The sequence below is a fragment of the Podarcis raffonei genome, chromosome 10 (assembly GCF_027172205.1).
Source record: "Podarcis raffonei isolate rPodRaf1 chromosome 10, rPodRaf1.pri, whole genome shotgun sequence".
Classification (NCBI taxonomy): domain Eukaryota; kingdom Metazoa; phylum Chordata; class Lepidosauria; order Squamata; family Lacertidae; genus Podarcis; species Podarcis raffonei.
The window spans coordinates 34917820-34937949 of record NC_070611.1 but is presented as its reverse complement, the minus strand read 5'-3'; the positions used below and the strand labels follow the sequence as shown (position 1 = coordinate 34937949).

At 42.4% G+C, this 20130-nt stretch overlaps 1 protein-coding gene across 2 annotated transcripts; it reads left to right on the top strand.

Moving 5' to 3' along the window:
- The first annotated feature begins 4219 nt into the window (after positions 1–4219).
- On the top strand, positions 4220–18737 carry CSRP2 (cysteine and glycine rich protein 2). Of its 2 annotated transcripts, none has more exons than XM_053406024.1 (6): positions 4220–4390; positions 12816–12948; positions 15599–15767; positions 17209–17338; positions 17688–17781; positions 18217–18737. In XM_053406024.1, the coding sequence occupies exons 2-6, from the start codon at positions 12837–12839 to the stop codon at positions 18291–18293; spliced, it is 582 nt and encodes a 193-aa protein (XP_053261999.1). In that variant the 5' UTR covers positions 4220–4390; positions 12816–12836; the 3' UTR covers positions 18294–18737. The 2 variants fall into 2 exon arrangements, with proteins under 2 accessions (XP_053261999.1, XP_053261998.1); XM_053406023.1 differs by having other exon boundaries at positions 4222–4406; positions 12830–12948.
- The last annotated feature ends 1393 nt before the right edge of the window (positions 18738–20130 follow it).

Here is a 20130-nt window from a genome sequence, read left to right as displayed (position 1 = left end):
CCAGGTGCCATGATAGCATCTGTACCTGCGGTCTGCACTACACATTGTTTCTCTAATTGCATTTAGGATTACATATAAATTGCATGCTGCTCTCACCTTCTTAGATAAACCTACTAGCATCTCAAGTGGAGTTTAAACTACGGGCAATTTTTTTAAAAAAAGAATTTAAAAAAGATATCATCTCTCTAAACATGCTTCCTAAGTTGCTGAAATATTTTTTCTTTAACTTTGTACTCAATACATTTAACAAGCAGCTCTGTTCTTCATGAGGATGTACCATATTTTTCGCTCTATAGGATGCACCGGACTACAAGACGCACCTAGTTTTTAGAGGGGGAAATCAAGAAAAAAAATATTATTTCCCCTCCCCAGCCCCAAAGAGCTGCGCGCAGCCTGTCCGCTTCTCCCAGAGCTTCTCGGGGCTGCGGGGGAAACCCGGGTTCCCCCCCCCCCAGCCCCAAAGAGCAAAGAAGCCAAGACAGCAAGCGGGATCCATCCCGCTCGCTGTCTTGGCTACAGCCACGCAACCTCTCCAGCTGGGAGCTAAACCTCTCCAGCGCGGCTAAAGAAGTGTGGCTAAAGAAGCCAAGGCAGCGAGCATGATCCATCCCGCTCGCTGCCTTGGCTTCCTCTTTAGCCTTGCGCAACCTCCCCCGGCTGGAGAGGCTGCTATGGCAATTCCCCCAGCTCCTGCAAAAGCCCACAGGAGCCGCGCACCCTTTAAGGAGTGCACGGCTCCTGCGGGCTTTTCTACAAGGAGGGAGAAGGGACTGACTGGCCTCTTGGGGGCTTTTCCTGCCTGCCTCCCCCCTGCATTCGCGCCATAGGACGCACAGACTTCCCCCCTTAGTTTTTAAGAGGGAAAAAGTGCGTCCTATGGAGCGAAAAATACGGTAAGTTTTATTACCTACAGAATCATTCAGCTTTAAGATTGTTATTTAGCCCAGTCTACTGGCCAGTCTTCTTTTGCCACATTTAGCATTTTACTGTACTCTGTGTGATGGATGCTAGGATATAAAGAGCACCATATTAATTGAAACAAGTTTGTAAATCAACCTGGAGAACTCCAGAGCCGATAACAGATTTGAAATTACTCCAATACATATAATTGCCTCGGTTTTAACAAGGTTGTGTCCATGCTAGAGACCTTTAGGCATTGCCTTTTCTTAGTCACCTAGATGTGAAATTAAAACAAGAGTTTCTTCACAGCACTGTCCCAGAATTTAGAGGCTTTTATGATGTTTACTTGCCATGGCCTTGGTCTTAAGCTGAGAGTAGGAGTAGGAGACCGCTGAGCCTAGAGCTGTGGTGATACCAGCTGAGGAACTTGACTTACAGCTACAGATGCACCAAACAGTGCCTGGAGCACACCAAGCTGGTGGTCACAAAAAGGCAAGTGATTGTGCTCCTCTTCCCTTTGCTAGATGGTTGGGGTAACTTTCAGTGGCTGTGTGTGCACTGTAGCTTTAAAAGCATATAAAAAACACATTACTTCCCTCAAATGATTATGTGCACTGTAGTTAAGGGTTGCTTGGAATTGTAACTCTGTGAAGGGTAAGCTACAGTGCCCAGAATTATTTTTTTTGGGGGGGGGGATGTGCTTTAAAGGTACAGTGTGTACATGGCCAGCAACTCATCATCCTACGAAAATAGGTCTATTCTGCAAAATTCTGCAATGGAAGTGGGCAGGCCAGCAACAGTTGCTCCTAGGTGGGAAACCAAAGAGGCTGCAGGTATAAATTTACCAGGGTTCTTGATATTTTCATCTTTCCACAGCAGGACAAGTGATGTGGATTTTACCCTGACTTGAGATTTATACTCAAATACTGCCATTAATTTTGTACATGTCCCATAAATGTATCACGAATAGGAAACAAAACAGCTTGTTCAGCAGCTTCCCAACTGCATAGAACACACACACACACACAAATAATTTAGAGTGAAAAGCATATTAGCGTTCATCCTTATTATCCATATGCCTTTTATACACGAATCCATTCATTGTTTATATAAATGTGATTACTTTGGTCTCTGCAATTCAACTCCCCCTCCCCCAATAAATAATAATCCTTCACTTAGAGCAATTACATTTTTGTATGAAAATACTTACCTTCAACGGAAGATAATAGTTTTCTATTGCGGCATTATTCAGAAGTTATGCCTGTGTGACAAAATAAAACAAAAAGAGCTTTGTCTTTAGAAATACTCAGCTGATACAAAGACTGATCCTCAGAAGTTCTGTTGTACAGACTGAATTAGGGCTTTTTAGTATATCAAGAAGATAAGTCTAGCTGCAGGGCAGCTAGTGTTACTGTGTGTGGCACGGAAGGAGGGGCCACATTCCTGATCTAATTCTTATTATTCAATTAATTCTTACATTAATTTGCTGCTGTGCAAAGACCCAGCCTACATAGAAATTTCAAAAAGAAAATGTTCACAAAATGGTAGGGCATTGTTCTTGGGGAATGGACAACAATTTTTATCTTTATGCTTTTGAAAGGGCTGGATGAACACTCAACTTGGATATTACAACTAAGGAAATTCAACCTCTAAACTACAGGTGGGGAACAGCCCGTGGCCCACCGGGTCTCTCCATTTAGCTTGCATGGCCATTTTGACCAAACCATACCTACCTGCCCTAAACCTGACATATGCTATCAGGTGTGGGGCAGGTAAGGGCCTGTGGTTTGGTTGAAAGGGTCTTTGCAGACCCTACTTCCTAAGTGCTGATTGTTGGGCACTTTGGAAAGCACTGTGCTTGGTGCTGCAGAGCACTTCTCAAACACCTGACAACCAGCTGTTTGTGAGGTGCTTTGGAAGTGCTGTGCTTGAAGAAAAAGAAGAGTTTGGATTTGATATCCCGCTTTATCACTACCTGAAGGAGTCTCAACGTGGCTAACATTCTCCTTTCCCTTCCTCCCCCACAACAAACACTCTGTGAGGTGAGTAGGGCTGAGAGACTTCAAAGAAGTGTGACTAGCCCAAGGTTACCCAGCAGCTGCATGTGGAGGAGCGGAGACGCGAACCCGGTTCACCAGATTACGAGTCCACTGCTCTTAACCACTATACCACACTGGCATTTCCCAAGCACAGGGTTTGTAAAGCCCACCACTTCTGGTGCATCGTTATTGGTCCACATCCACCTTGCCCTGGAATATATACTTCAGTCAGCAGTAGCTCTCTGGGGTGTAAGGTTTTTTCTCTGTCTCCCAAATCTTGCTTTTCAGAACGGGTGCTAGACTCTAAAGAAACCTTTTCCAACCTGGTGCCATCCAGATTTTGAACTGTGGTCAAGCTGACAGGGAGTGAGGGAAGTTATAGTCCAAATTGTTTAGAGAGCACAAGCATAAAGAACACTGCTATACTGAAACAGGGACATAACAATCTGCCATCTCAGACCAAAGGCAAAGGCTGCGGCTCAGTAGAGAATCCACTTTGCCTGCAGAAGATCTCAGGTTCAATCCCAAGCATCTTCACAGGACTACGAGAGAAGTTGGAGAGCTGCTGCCAGTCAGTGTAGGCGAAGCTGGCCCAATGGGACAATGGTCTGTCTTGGCATAAGCCATAAGGCATCTTCCTAGGTCTCATGTAGTTACATTTGTTTTGCAATTCAACTGTTACGTAAATATACGATAATAAGAACAATAGTCCAGCACAGTGCTTGCCACAATGGCCAACCAGGTCCTTTCAGGAAGGCCACAAGCAGGGCTCAGAAGGCAATATATTTCTCCAAAGAAAAAAGACATTCCAAGCTGAGCCACAAATTTGAATCTTTATTTCCAGCGGGCAGTCAACACTCAAATGGAGAAGAGAGCTTTATTTTCCTTGTCCAGCAGGAAAAACACCCCCCACCACAAATTCCGACTACTAGACACAATACATTTTTTTTAAATTTCATGGGGACCTCTATAATATAGAGAAGTCTGGATCTTCAGGAAAGGCTCTGCTTTGGAAAGCAATGCATGTCGAGCTTCCTCAGCCCTCCCCCTCAAGTCTGTACTGTAAAAGGGGAAAACATCAAAGGCCTATTTCTAATGGGCGGCGCCGCTGGAACGTGTGAACAGTTGCGGGCCGTCAGGACGCTCGCGGGCGGGTGAAAGCGAAACGGGAGCGAGCGAGGGAAGGCAGCCCTTTTGGGCAAGGGTGCGCCGAGCTCCTAGGCGTCGGCCGCTGGAGCGCGCAGGGCGGGGCCTCGCGGGCCGCGGAAAGGGAAAGGGCGGCCCAGAGGGAAGGGGCTTGCCCGGCTACGCTCCGTCGCAGCACCGCCCCCTTGTGGGACGCTATAAACAGCTGCAAGGGAAACCCGGCTGGCTTTTGCGGGGCGCGCGCTTGTCGCACTTGTGGCGGAGTTGGTGGGGAGACCTGGGAGAAAGAGCTTCCGAAGCAGCTGGTGGCCGCGCGCCCAGGTAAGACGCGGCGGCGGCGGCGCTTCCTCAGCGGCTGGCTTGATTTTGTTCCCCTTCTGTGTTCGTCCTCCACAGTCCTTCGTCCTTCCTTCTGCACAGGCTGGGCGCTTCGCTTGCCTAGGTTTTTAACGGGGGCGCGGGCCACGCTGGGCTGGCGCCTCTGGGTTACCTTGTGCCACCTCTTTCGGAACCGGGCTTCCAAAGCGGCTTGAAATCTCCTGGCGGTGGGCATATCCACGACCCCTGGAGCTGGGACGCCCGGCTGTGTTGCTCCGCGCGTGTGGATGCTCCTGCTGCTCTTCTGCGAGGAAGAAGAGGAGTATAAATCTCTGCACATGCTCGGAGAAGCGAGTTGGGTTCAGGGTATTCCCGTGTTTTCGTGGGCTCTCTTGGAATGGACGGGTCCTAACCCTAGTCACAGGCAATTTTATCTTCTCCCTTCTCCTGCCACTTCTCCCCCCACTTTGCGCGGCCATCGCAGTTCATGGAAGCCGGGTGTGAACCCAGCTGTAAGCTGTGCTTCTCTCAAAGCTTTGCATATAGCGCCCAGCAGGGCCCAGTGTTTCTGGAAAGGTGAACGTTTCAGAATTGAACCCTATGGCAGCTTTTTCTTCTGCTTCTGAGCACCTTTTGGAAAAGTTTCAGTGGGAACTTCGGGTGGGGTGAGATAATGAGGTTAAAGGAATTTGTTTAACTCTTGCCTGGAAGCTGCTCTGTTTCCCAGCTCCCTGTGCTCAGTTGTAAAGTTTGGCTTATTGGTGAGAAAGCAGGAAAGCTACTCGGCGCACTTCTTGTTTCTAAATGATGCTACGTCTAGTGATGTGAGCGAGCAGTGTGTCTGGAAACGGGTTCCCTTTAACGTGCATTGGGTAGAGTCTCTTGGGGACATACAGCTACCTATGGATAGTTGACTGCTATCCTGTTAATAAACCAATTCTTAAAAGCTTATTCAGGTTGGCCCTGCATACTAATCTATAATGGAAGAAACTACTGCTTGGTAAATATCCATGTTACGCTGTAGGTATTCTGCTTCATTTATAGATCCTGTTGAACAATCTTTGGGCAGTTTGTTTTTCCAAGTTTGTGAAATGGCTCTTTTAATAGGCATGGATTAATTAGGAAAAGACCAGCTACGTGTCATAAACCCCTTAGTGGAAAGCTAAATGCTGTAGGTAATGGGATTTAGTTGCAAGTCACATGCCCTGACAGCAAGTTCAAGTCACCTGCTTGTTAATTGTCTTGACCCCAAAATTAGCTACTGCCAGGTTGAAGATAGGCTAGTGGCAGGTTTTTAGTCTTCTAAAAATGAGTGTGCAGCTGTTGACATAAGAAGTAGAACAGAATTGCTGCAAAATCCATTTAAAGTAGGTGACTCTGGAGACTTTTTATTCCAGTGTCTGGATATATAGAATTTAGAATGTATAAATGTTTATTGGCTATATGCCATTGTAGTAGTAATCTTGGCCAGTATACGGTATTCTGCTTTTCAAGAAGCCCTTTTATGAGAGACAAAATGCATAACTGTCTCCCTCACTGCAAGGATTTGGTAAACTTCATGCAATACCCCTTCTTCCACACTTTTAAACCATTTTCTTTGGGTTTTGTTTGAAATTGTTGTAAGCAGCGCCAAATTGCTTTTTGACTGAAGAGCGGTGGTACAAAATATTGTAACAGATAATAGATGCAAGAGTTATGGCTTTTGGGTTTATAACCCCATAATTGCTTACGGGGGGGACTCCCCATTTTTTTGCAACAGATTTTTATTTCTTCAACACCTAAAACAGGTTCTGTCATGAACTGCAAGAGTCAGGAGGATGGAAATGGAAAACTGAATCCCATTGGCCCTTGAAGGTAGTTGCATAATTCCTTGGCTCTGTCATGCCTGATTCTTCAGACTTGTTTAACAGCCTGGATACTATCCTGTAGAACAGTGTAGATTATTTTCTAGCCTAGAATGCCTTCTCTGTGGTTGCTGTTGGATTAGCACTCTTAAAGTTACTCTAACACTTTTAAAGTTTAACAATTAATATATTTACATATTTTGTTGTTGTTTTTTAAAGCATTTTTACCTTGCCTTCTGTCACACTCAAGGCAGTTTACAATGCAAAATTAGATGCCACAAATTAAAATAACAAAAACAGACATAGTAGCACCACAATATTGTATGGACAAACAGAATCAAATGTGTGGGGACTACTAGAATTACTGAGATCTAGAATCTGTAAGGAGTTAGACAGGGTCTTTCTTTTCTAGCACAGCAAATAGTATATCCCTCCAAGCTGGGAGAACTGGCATTGGAATGGTAAATACATAAGACAAATTCATTGAGAATAAAGCTCTCAAATACCACTAGCTATGCTGGTTTCCCCTTCTGAAATTAGCAATGGAAGCTTCCTCCTTGGTGGAAAAAAAAAACAGTAGCTTCATGAGGACAGGGAGGTATTCCTCAGAATGACAGCATAAAGCGAGGTTGTTGTTTTTTTAAAAAAAATGCATCCTGTAATCTTGGTCCTGATCTTGCAGCTGCTACTTATCTTTCTGTTAAATATGCGTGTTAATTGCAGTTGTTCAAGTAAGGTTGCATCTAGTTTAGCCCTGAGAAATGCCAACTTGCTGAAGATCTCCTACTATAAACTCTTTGCCAAAGCTGATTTCTTATTCCCAAATCATATGTACTGCTGAATCCAACTGCACTAGCAGGCACTTTCTGCTCACTAGGAATTTCAGAATAGTTCTAGAGTTGTAATCCACAATAGATCTCTTCTGTAGAGAGAGATTTTTCAAATGGAGCAAGTTGTGTTCCAAGATGGACTGCTTGGTGGTTTCCGAAGTCTCTCCTGCAAGTGGTTCGTGAGTGTCGCCTTCTTGTAGACCTGTATTATTATTTATTATTTAGTTAACTGCCTGTACCAACCCTCATCCGAGGATCATAGGGTGGTTTACAATATAAAAACACAAAAATATAAAACATACTGACAAACAGAAATAATACCCGCCCAGTTTAAAAAGCCATAGGTTGCTTAATTAGCCAAAGACAGGAGAGAAGAAGAATGCTTTTGCCTGGTAGCTAAAAATACGTAGCTAAGGTACCAGCCAAGCCTCCCTGGGGAGAGCATTCCACAAATGGGAAAGCGTTGCAAGAAGAGGAGGTTGGCAATTGGCTAGTAATTAGATTTTCCAAAGTGAGAGAGGGTTTTTTGAGGACTGCTTTTACCACTGCCTCCTTCAAGCAGGCAAGGATCCCTTGTCTCACCAGGAAGCATTAATAATCTCCTTGGCCTAGTCAGCTGTCTCCTCCCTGCTAGTTTTTATCAGCCAAGTGGCTTATCCATCCTTACTGAAACTCATCCAACATAACCAAACTAGACAGTGCTCTGGACACCTCTTGAGATTCACCTGTTGTAACATTGGAGTCAAGGTCCAGGCGGATGCAAGTGATTTTATCCTTAAAATGCTTTGCAAACAAGTGACGGCGAACTACCATCTGTTCTACCACCTCCTTCGGACCAGACTATAAAAGGCCCCATACTATCTGGAAAAGCTCTGGTGGGCGGCATAGTTTGCTGCCTTCACTGCAACTAAGTAGGTTTGATGATGAGTCCACACCAGTGTTAGATTGCATTTGACTGGAGTTTTCCTCCATCTGTGTTCAAGCTATCTTCCAGCTTGTCTCATTGCCTGAAGCTGTGAAGTATACTAAGGAGCCAAAAGGGCTCTACGAAGCAGGAGAGGTTACTCAGGAGTGATCATGTCAACAGCCCAAGCCATTTGAATGTACCAGAGATCAGCCAGCACTTTGACAGGAGTGCAAATCATAGCAGCCAGAAAATTCCCCAGAGCTGTCTGGAAACCCATTGGATCCATCAGCCTCTGAAGGGTGGACCATCACATTAGGCCTATGAAGAAGGGAAAAGGTGCTGGAAGCCTAAATCTCAACAGGAAGTGATGTGACCATGACAAGGGATTGTGATATCAATAGCACCCTCTTTCTGCCCAGCAGAGAAAACAAGGTCCAGAGTGTTGCCTGCTACATGCAGTGGCCAATGGCATGTTGGGACAGCCCCATGGTCATCATGGCAGCCACCCCAGAGTCAGCCACCTTGGCATGGATGTTGAAGTCCTCCAAAACTAGCAGTCTGGGAGTCCTCAACATCGCCTCTGAGACCAGTTCCGTCAGTTCAGGCAGGGAGACTGCTAGGCAGCGAGGTAGGTGGCGTTAATTGAATACTGCTTGACAGATGTATCAAAGCACTGTATTGTTAGGGAAAGGATTTGAAGAATGGTAGCTTAGAACTCTATGCTGCAGAGCACAATTGGCTCCACATCATGCAAAGGTTTACTGCAGTGTTCTTAAATATGTTATGGGCATGCCATTACTAGCTGAGGGCACATCAGAAGTGGAAACAATTACTATAGTAAACCAAATCTGGATGTATATTAAGCACATTCATCTTGAATATAAAGCCCAAGTACAGATATTGGTGTTAATAATGAATGTTGACCAAGTGCCCTCAGCTGCTTATTAGAAGTCAACTCTCCTGACATCTGTTGATAAAATTGGTTCAACGCCATTATTTCCTCTTCTGTACCAAAATGAGTATTTACATTAGCGCAGACATATCGTATGGCAGTTGTGCAGTTCTGAGAGGCTGCGTCTGTGCATCAAATGATGCTACACTTGCCGCATGTGCTTATATGCATGCAAATATAAATGCAAAAGTTTCCCAGTGCAATCTTGTTCTGATGACTTGTTTGTGGAATGAGTACCAAAAGCAGGGCCAGCCTACTCATGGAGAATTGTTTTTATGGGAAAGAGAAATAGCCAGACCAGGCAGTTGCCATTTCTTTGTCCATTATTGTTACTATTATTGTACACATTTGTACACCACTTTATGGCATAAAACCATTGAAGCAACATATAGGGTAAAATACAGAATAAAATACAGAAGCACAATAAAACGAATTCAACAAACTCTTAAAATTTTTTTTCATGAAAATGGAGAATTGATCTTTCCTAAATAACTGGGTGACACCTCAAGGAAAGCTTTTCTAAACAAAAAATGTATTCAGTAGGTGCCTAAATATCATGATGCTACATGCCTGTCTGATTGTGGCTGAAAAATGAATCCGGAGAGTTGGGGCTAAAAGCCCAGTGCAGACTAATTGAACCTCTGTCTCAGACATATGGTATTCTCAGCAGTATCCTATCTGAGGAGCACAGTTGCTGGGTGGGAGTGTCTTGGGCAAGACGATGCCTTAGATATTCTCGTTTCAAGTTTAGGGCACTAAATAGTAAAAACAAGACCTTGAATTGTGCCTGGTAGCATTTTGGCAGCTAGTGCAGCTCCTTCAGCAGAGGATCTGTGATGTTGATGGGGTATCCCAGTCTAGCTGCTGCATTCTGCACCAGCTGCAGCTTCCAGGTTTAGACCAAGTGAAGCCCCACGTAGAACACATAGCAATAATCCAGTCTTGAGGTTACCAGTGCCAAGGTGAATTCTTTAGAGTATGTGGTCTTCAAAGTGGAAGGAAATGAACTTATACATACACATTAAAGTTGGTTGCCAACAAAGGAACAACAGAACCCCAGTTAAAATTAAGTTCCTAGTGGGTTTACTCTTTAGGAGATGCTATAAAGTGGGAAGGAATCTTATACTGCAAAGTTCTGGAGAAAGGAATGCAGCTTATATCCGTCTTAGGGTCCTGTTTGCTATGATTGATATCAGCTGCTACATAGTAGTGCAGCCAAACCCTTGGATAAATGTAATGGAATCCCGACATTTTAGATTCCAGTGGTGCCAAGAATGACAAAATAATAGTATATGTCATAAGTAACAGTTTCAACCTCATCTTGACCATTATATAATGCCAAATCCTGGAAAAGCAGTATTAAACTCTTGAGGACTCTTAAAGGGATGTGCTAAGTAGTTAAAATTAATGTTGCTACCTAAAATGGAGCTACTAGGGTCATGCAGAAGAAGACTTGTAATCGCTGGGTAGGGAATGCACTAAAATGTCCTGATCTGGATTAATCATTAATCTTCTTTTCCTACATTCCAAGAATGGTTTACTCTATACAATGGTCACTTAGCTGTGCAGCTCTGCTTTGTAAGATTTTCTGGGTCACTCTCTCCATAACGACTAAGCTGAACTTGGGTTCAAGCTATCTGAAAAAGCTAATAGAACAGCAGTGATTTATAGAAAGATTCTTTTATTTGTACACTTAAAGGAGTTGGCTGCTGTTGTTTTTCGCTGTTTATCCAAAATCATTAGGAGTTGGGCCAGGTTGACAATGTGACCCGACCCAACACACACACACGGAACTGTGTATCAGAGCGACCTTGTCTGCAAGGCAGCAGCTCCAGTATTTCAGCTACACAATATGTGTTCTTGAAGCATCAGCGTCAACGGAAGTGGTTGCAGTTGCTATTTCATCTGTGAACTTCTGTCTTACATTGTCTGGTTTGTCCAAAGGGCTATTTGTCAGCAAAAAGAGCTGTTAGATAAGGATGTATGGATAGGTATCATTATTTTCTGGTGACTGGAATGCTGTGCCCCTTGAAACTTTACTAACTGAGAGGTTAATTTGAGAAAAGGTGATTTAAACCGGTTAGTTGTTAAATTAATGATTAAATAAAATAAGATTCCTAATAGAGGAAAAATGATATTATAACAGACCTCACAATCAGCTTCAAAATCTAGCACAGTCGTACCTTGGATCCCAAATGCCTTGCAACTTGAACATTTTGGCTCCCGAATGCCACAAACCCGGAAGGGAGTGCTCTGGTTTGAGAACGTTCTTTGGAACCCGAATGTCTTACATGGCTTCCGCAGATTCTGATTGAGTGCAGGAAACTCCTGCAGCCAATCGGAAGCCGTGCCTTGGTTGTTCGAACGTTTTCAGAAGTTGAATGGACTTCTGGAATGGATTCCGTTTGACAACCAAGGTACGACTGTAGTTGAGTGAAATTGAAAAACTTCCCATTCAAAAATTAATGGCCCATGGAAGACGGGCAAACAAGATTGCCTTATCAGCAGCTCAGAGGGAGTTTAGCTTCATTGAGTATCAATAGTTTGAGGCCAGGATATCTTGGGGCAATTGCTGCTTCCAATGTGGATTTCACTTGACTTAGACTCTTCTAGTTGTCTCTCACCTAGTGGGACAGATGTTCTCGCTGCCCCACATCGCCCCCACTAAGCAAGCAGAAACTTGTGTTTCAACAGGCATATTAAAAGATTTTTAAAAGCACCTTTTATTAGTTTTTCCTTGTTTGTTCTTGGGCTGCATGTTAAAATGGAAAACAAAGGTCACCTTTTCGCCACATAGAGATGTTCCATTTACCAATTTTAAAAGTTTGGATACACCTTTCTAAGCAAATACCCACTCCAGGCAATATTTTAAAATATTTGTTTTCCTTTTTACACTTTCTAGTTGTGTGCTAACCCCCACTGGAGGATAGAAACTGGCTTTGTGTTTTTGAGGCATTTCTCTCAAAACTAATCTGTGTCCTTGGTCAGTAGAGTTTAATAACGTTCCTTGCTCCTTTCCACCCCAAAATATATTTTCTTTTGAGCCTTCAGGATCTGCTCATGGTTCCAGCTTGCATCCTTCTCTCTTCTATGGAAGAGGGAGCTGTGAAGAGTTTACTGATGTTGGATTAGGGAGACTGCACCAGAGACATTTAGGAGAATGAGCCATTTGCTATTGTCCCTTGCACCCCTCCAGTGGGGTATGGTGCTGCACATGTTCACTTCCTCTGCTGATTGGAAAATAGGTGTGTATGAGAGAGAACATGCACTGGGGCATGCTGTTTCTGGTTCCAGTTGTGTGAATGAGGGTGAGGTTACTCCCCTGCTTTCTGAGCATGATGGAGTTGTCTGGAACAATTGCTGCACTCCAGTGGATACTCCCAACTCTGCTTTCATCACATTGCTATAATCATTCTCTTACACGGAATATCTATGGAATGCTCTTACGATGTTGTAAGAAATCTATGCATGACAAATGATTTGTTCCCTTAAACCTAGTATGAAGGCTTTACTGTTTGAGAAATGTATGAAAACTTACCTCAGCCTGCAGTTACTCCAGGCTGTAACTCCCAACTCTCCCCCCCGCCTTCCCCCCAGCAGCAAGATATCTATGACAAAAGTGTCTCTCTCTAAATGTAAACGAATTGTGAAAAAGACTCTTAGGAATTGAAAATGGAGACGATAGACGTACCCTTCCCTGTTCATTTGTTTTGTAACACACACACAAAAATCCTTAATAAAACTTAAAACAAAAACTGGTGGAGTGGGAGTTGGAGGGAAAAATTAAGATTGTTCTAGAAAAGTTATTGTTATTTTCTACAAATGTTAGCAAAGCTCCTGCTATGGAAACACAACCTTTACCTTGTTGCTAATTGCTAGCATCTCTTTTGCAGACTCAAAATGCCAAACTGGGGAGGTGGCAACAAGTGTGGGGCCTGTGGCAGAACAGTGTACCATGCAGAAGAAGTTCAGTGTGATGGGAGAAGCTTCCACAGATGCTGCTTTCTTTGTAGTAAGTACTTTTTTCAGCTGAAACAGTGAATGGGCAGTGCAAGTCGTGAGCAGCAGGACCATAATTTTTGCTATTCAGCTCCAAAGACAGACATCTTATGGCCTCGAGGAACAAACTGTGTAAAATACCAAGCACTATCTATGCTGCCTTGAGCAATCTTGAGTTCCTTTCTTCTCAGGATGACTCGAGAGGACTGTATCTTCAGCAGAGGAATGCAGTAGTCTTTGTCAGGAGAGCATTTTCAGACACTGCATTACCACCACAGGAAGTGGACCTACTTGAATGTCTCATATAACTGAGCACATAAACAATAAGAAGCTGCTCTAGCTGTTCTTTGGAAGAGAAGTGGACCAGCTCTGTCTAGTACTGAGAGTATTAAAAGGACTAGAATTAGCGGGATTCAAGACTGAGCTATATCACCATCTTTGCAAATGAAAGGCTTAGGTCAGTGGTTGGCCGGTTATGGTCCTCCAGTTGTGTGGGGGCTGCAACTTCTATTGGCCTCAGCAAGCATGGTCAATGGAGTTGTAGTCTCAGAACATCTGGAGGGCCACAGGTCCCCCATGCCTGGTTTAGGTTTTCACTTTGCTACACGTTGGTCACTTCAAATCAAAGCCACCATTTCAGTTGGCTCTGAGCTGAATTTATATTCTAAGATTAAGCATGTTAACAAAATACCAAGTTTAATCCATAAAAATGCCTGTTTCACACTGTAAGTTGTTCCAGTAGTTTACATTTTAAAGATCATTTTGTGAGAATTCATTAGTTGGCTCTCTTCCTCATCCATACCAAATAAGTTAATTGAATGATCTGGTTGATTTTCTATTTCAGCACAGTGGAGCCAAAATTCTGTTGGGCTTTGGCACAGGAGGCTGTTGATTGTCTTAAATGAGCAGAGTCTATGCGATTATGTTTCAGGCCAACAGCTTATTGAAGAATTGCATTTTTGTACTAAAAAGCATGTTCATTAGATACTAAGCAAAGGATTGCATCAAATAACTGCCTTGTGATGCAGCTGCCACAAAGAAGAGCAATATTGTTGTGACATTAAATGTGGATTGTAGTTTACCCAAGCTCATGTCATGAAATTAGTAAGAGCAACAAGCAATTTGGGTGGGGGAGGCAGGGCCTGGAATTTTCAGTAGCTGCACTTCAGGAAAAGCAGGGCAGTTGATAACAGCTGTCAAACCTCATGGTAGCAAGAAAGTCAGTGAGCTAAGCAGCAAGGCTGGGAAGGTAACAGAATAAGCTCAAACTATTTGCAGTTTAGGTTCAGGATTGCTTCTTCCTGTTTAGGCTTAGACATGGAAAATATGAAGGAATAAGTTTCTGAGGATGCATAAAGAATTCAGCTGTGAAGGAATTGGTTATCTCATTTGGCCTCTACAAATATAGGATTAAAGGCGAGAGCCCTCCTAGTCAGAAGGTATGACTTTTCCGGACAACTTTTTTCATGAAACTAAACAGTGTCTTGTGAGATAATAATGGAACACATTGTACACTATACAATTCGACTACAGGAGTCAAAACCCAAATTGTGGCACTGCTCTGCTTCAAAAGGAAGCAAAAACGCACACAATAGAATCGAGTTCTGCAATGCATCTTGACTCACATTTGATGTGGAATAGTGATGGGCAGACGAGACATGAGCAGAAATGCATTTGTATCTTCGTAACCTTTGCAATGCCAGTTAAAAAGTGGGTACTGTATTTTCATTGGGCGTGAGGAATGGCTAGTGCTGGTGTCAATCCTCTGTGCTGTGATCTTGACTGCCACTCCCCTGTGGCTGCAGTGTGCAAAAAATTATAGAGTGGAGATACATTTGTGCACCTATTGTTATGTCACATTTTGTCCTGATACAGACCATTAAATGCAAAAGCTCTTGCAGTCTTATGGATCAATATATATATTTTTCTTACTAGGTGAGTTCTGAACTGCCTGTTTCTGGTGATATGCAAAATACTGAATTTTGAAGTCGTAGTGGTGTTAACTAAAGCATGTTGCCCTGAAGTAAACTTCTTGAATGTGAATGGTAGAGAGCACATGGACTCTGTTGTGCTGAGTGCTCATATAGAACTGCCCATATTTTCTCATTAACAGAGAAATTCTGGCCTCATTCCCAGGAAACAGAACAAGCAACTTAAAATTGTAAAAGCAGAAATAGGTTACTAAAGGTATTTCAGGACATGGATTTAAGTTGGGTCAGTATTCCCAGTAAGTCTCTCAAATGGAGTACCCATAGAAGGTGCACTAATTATTTTTTTTAATGCCTCTAGTTATGGATACTTTGTAAAGTAAAAGTGGGAACTGTTGCATAATTAAACATGTTGTGTGGTTTTAAAAAAAGCAGGAGGGAAAATTGCTGACCTCAGTTCCTGGCTTCTTTTGTAGCCTTGTTAATTAAACTGCATCAAGCTTCCATTCTGTAAATGTCACAATTAAGAATGGGAAGGAGGGACAAGTCCCTCAGCAGAGCAAAATATAATCCAGCAATTCAAAAACATTCCCCTCTTTTCATTTTCCAGTAGTCCGCTAAGGTTTAAGAAATACCAGAGGCACTTCCTCCCCCCTGGCACTTAATGTTCCTTTCTGTTAATAAATAGGCATCCGTTTTTTGAAGAAGTAAATTATTTCTTTCTTTCTTTTCCAGTGGTCTGCCGGAAAAACTTAGACAGCACAACAGTAGCCATCCATGACGAAGAGGTCTACTGCAAATCATGCTATGGAAAGAAGTATGGTCCAAAAGGCTATGGCTATGGCCAAGGAGCAGGCACTCTTAATATGGACAGAGGGGAGAGGCTGGGCATCAAGCATGACAAGTAAGTGTAACTTGCATTCTACTTGAGCTACTTGTAACTGCAGCTGGCTGTGTGACCCTACATGAAACAGCCTGCAGCCATGCTTTTGTCATGTCTGTATTGTGTATTGTCCCTAAGCAATGGTGGAATGGTAAAGTTCACTCTGATTATATAACTAAGCCTTCGTTATTAGCAGCTGTCCAGGGAACAAACATCTCTGGAAATGAGTCAACCCTGGTTTGCTCTCTGTGTGTAATAGTGATTCAGTTTTCTCAGAAAGCTGTTTATTATGGAAGTGACGCAGCTAGGCTCTGCTGGCAAGTGTTTTATAATTAAGGGTCCACCTCTTAAATCATGTTATGTTACTTTAGAATCTCATGAATATCCAGCCTAATATATATATAATGGGGTAAACCAATGCCTAATTCACTTGTGACACCAAACCATGGTTTGGGCACAATGAGAATTGTGCTTGCTTGCACTTCCTCCTCTCTTTATGCACTCAGCTTCAGTTGCTTCCTCTTGAATCAAAACCAGTGCACATTGGCTTGTGCAGCAGCAGCAGTTGTGGCTTCAGTAAGCCAGGAGCATTGGGGGCGGGTAGTAATTGCGAGCAAGGCTTGGTATTTCATTTGAACAGTCTCAACATGTTGGATGCTGAGCAATTCATTCTGTTCAGGTGAAGGCTTCAAAGCCTTGATATTATGCCTCAGATGAATTTATAATTCTCAAGGCTATAGAGCACCTTCACTGTAAAATGAAAAGCCATGATGTAGTCCACCATAACCTCATTGATTGTAGTAGGATTTTCAGGGCCCTCTAAATGGATAAGAATACTTGGCTGGTGAGGGCACCTCCCCAAATGACAGGGGATTTGTTTTAAAGACAAACAAGCCACAAGGCAAAAAGAAACTCAGATCAGTAGAACGGCTGCATTTTAAAGAATACAGGGCAGTCTTTATCATAGCCAGAACTTCAGGCACAAATGAGGCTGTATTGATGTGGGCTTTTGATAAAAGTTGTTTTTATAAATTCCAGTAAACTTTAGAGCAAAAATCCTGATGTGAGGCAGTCTTAAATAAGAACATTTTTAGCAGTGCATATTTGTAAACCTAGCCATTGTTCAAACTAAGGGATAATTTGCGAACATGGCTGTCTTTAAAAACCTTTCATATTACAGGTGCGAATTGAGGGAAAATCATTACAACAGCATTGTGAGAGTTCAGTGAATCAGCATAGAGAAGTATAACTATGGGCTAGTATGCATCTAAACCAGGTTATTGGTTTGTGGTGTTTCCCCCTGTTGTTTTTATTATGTATTTTGTGTTTTTATTTTGTATTTTTATGTTGTGAACCGTCCTTTGATCTATGGATGAAGGGCAGGACACAAATTTAATAATAATAAATAATGGATTCCACTGAAATTGGATATTCACGCGAGGGCAACTTTACTTTATTTTAGCGCACCTTCTCACCGACCTACAACAAGTCCAAATACTTCAAAGTTTGCCCAAAAATTTGGAGGAGCAGAGAAATGTTCCAGGTGTGGTGATTCTGTGTATGCAGCCGAGAAAGTAATAGGAGCTGGAAAGGTAAGGTGGCATAATGTTTCAGATACCTTGCCAAGCAACACTGACATTCTTCAGATTCATTAATTGTAGATAAAAACTTGGCTTGTTAAGAGTGGGGTAGCTTGCTCTCTTACAAGAGGTGAGCAAGTAGATCTCTTTGAGGAGGAAGAGATTTGCAGTCTTGAGACAGTGGCCAGCTGAATCCAGTTTCTCAAACATTTGTACTTAAGTGCTTTTTACTAATAGATCAAGCTCATATGAATAGCAAGATAACTCTAAGAAGACAACTTTTTTTTGAAAATAAAGATTTGGAATTTTTTTAATGGTGCAATACAGAAGCCTAAAATAAATGTGCTCTCTTTCTATCTAGCCTTGGCACAAAAACTGCTTTCGCTGTGCCAAGTGTGGGAAAAGTCTTGAATCAACAACTCTGACAGAGAAGGACGGTGAAATCTATTGCAAAGGTAAGAGGCTAAGGCAAATGGCATAAAAATTGCTTGTTCCGGTGAAGAGTTGTATGGTTTGATTCCAGGAAGGTGTGGCCAATAGGTCAAAGGAATCTATTCTGCAACTGTTCTTTAAGTGGATAAATAGTTTCTCAATTTAAGTGATAGTTGGAGAATAATGAAGGTATCAGGTTTTCAGCAAAGGAAGTAATCTTAAATCATTGCTGTGGATGGTGTAGGGACAACTATTTTACACCAGCCAAAAGGATTTGTATAGCAGTTTCCTTCTTTCAGAAGTGACAGCTCTATAGGTATAAGGAATAGTTTTGCCCTGGAAAACAATATAAACTCATTTAAAAAAATGTTCTGTAAATCTGCTCGAGTACCTGATTTTATTATTTCACCAAAACAACTGCTAGAATTGAACTGATACTCTACTATTTATCCTTGCAGGTTGTTATGCGAAGAACTTTGGCCCCAAAGGATTTGGCTATGGGCAGGGAGCTGGTGCTCTGGTTCACGCTCAATGATTCGTTAGTGCCATTGCACTGAAATGGTTCTATAGTTACAACTTAAATGCCACTAATTACTGTGAAACTGATAACTAGTGTCCTATGCCGTTGCTTGTCTTAAAGTATTGCATTTTCTCAAGCCTTAAAAGCACACTTTTTACATGCACTGTCAATTGGGTTCAGTAAATCTTTTTTGCTTAGAAGATTAGTGTGTTGAAAGGCCCCCTGGAGAAAATTGTTCTGTTTCTACTGCCTACAGATCTGCATCTATATATTGCTTTGCCTGCAACATTTAAAGCATGGTATGAGTTGCTTGCTGCCTAAACAAGCACTTCATCAGGTAATGGGAAGACTGGGAGTAAAAAGCATGTTAATCCATTATAGCCAAGTCTGTCATTGTAGATTTGCAGTAGCTCTGCTCAGGCATTAACCTTCCCAATTATGCTCACTGTTCTTGCCTACTCCACTTCTAAAACAGGAACCTGCTCTACTCATGGAGTCCATAATTTAGAATCCTGGTGTTACTCCACTAAGTATAGCAGGTTCCCTTCTAGGGAATGATGGGATAATGGCAGAGTTAAGGCCAATAAGCTGACAACCACCCATCCCTTGCTCTGCCCCTTTTATAGGGGATGAACACCTGAACAGGGCTAGTGCAAAATGGCCATCATAGCACTATGTTAACTGTCCATCTCAGTAGTTTCACAGACAACATATGTGAGGTTACCTTGATGTCAGAAAGGCAGCAACTTCTAAAAATGCAACTGAGGTATCTTCTGCAGTAGATCTCTGCTCTGGCTATTCTAATTCATGGTATCCTAAAGAGAGACTGGGGGGGACAGGACCATAGCTTGACTCACAAGGAAGTTCCCTCCTCTCTCCTTCCCTACTCCCATTTCAGCTGCACATGCTGTTTGGGAAGAGGTTGGATGGAGCACAGGGGGAACTCTATGAACTCAAGTTTACTATAAGATCCAAGTCTATGATATATAATGCAGTTATGAGAACATTAAGAGTCTGGAGTAACTTCTAGAAAGCCTCAAATCTTGTTATTACTCTTTGAATACTGATGTTCTGAATTGCTTGTAGAGTTAGCCCTACAACTATTGCTACTCTATCCATAATTGGCCAGGGTTATGACATTTTGGAATATACACAGTAACAAAAATGTCATTTGTGATTCAGACTTCTGCAAAGGGACCAGTACTTCTAACCACTTACTAGGGTATCTTCAACATTGTGGATGAGGCAGTTCACCAAGGCACTAATTTCTGGGGACAGGGGAAGAAGCAGACAGGACAGTAACTAGAAAGCGTAGGGAAACTAAGGTTTCACTTGTTAAACAGTTTCTTGTGTTATAGACAAAAACAATTTTTGTCAGATTTTATTCATTTGGTAACTTGTTCCCATATCCCTACTCCATAGTAGACTTCACTACAGAGATTTTAGACATCTAAGTATATATGAACTATGGGCTTTGCTATTTTTGCAGTATGAACTGGGATAATGGACATCTTATTTCAAGCCAAGATGCTATTTTGCTTTTGTTAATCATGCAAGTTTGCTTGGTATGCTTATGTACATGTGGGTCATTTTGAAATTTTTGAAGCAAGGACAAAGTATGCATGTCTCAACAATAAATGGTTAGGCTGCCAAAGAAATGACTTCATATCTCCTTTCAACGTCATCTGTGTGCACAGCACAATTCTGAACAAGGATCCCCAAATCAGAGTACTAATTATTCTTTAACTCTGTGTTCTTACAACCATATAATTAACAAATCAAGGCCAAGGGCATATACAATAAGAGCAAGAAATGCTTATGCAATAACAACAGTTAAAAGTTATTTTCACTA

Bases quoted from the DNA above. Each gene is read 5' to 3' on its own strand.
- CSRP2 (XM_053406024.1), top strand. From the start codon at position 12,837: ATGCCAAACTGGGGAGGTGGCAACAAGTGTGGGGCCTGTGGCAGAACA. The intron at 15,768-17,208 runs GTAAGTGTAACT...ACTTTATTTTAG, and splicing joins CTGGGCATCAAGCATGACAA to CGCACCTTCTCACCGACCTA. The intron at 17,782-18,216 runs GTAAGAGGCTAA...TTATCCTTGCAG, and splicing joins CGGTGAAATCTATTGCAAAG to GTTGTTATGCGAAGAACTTT.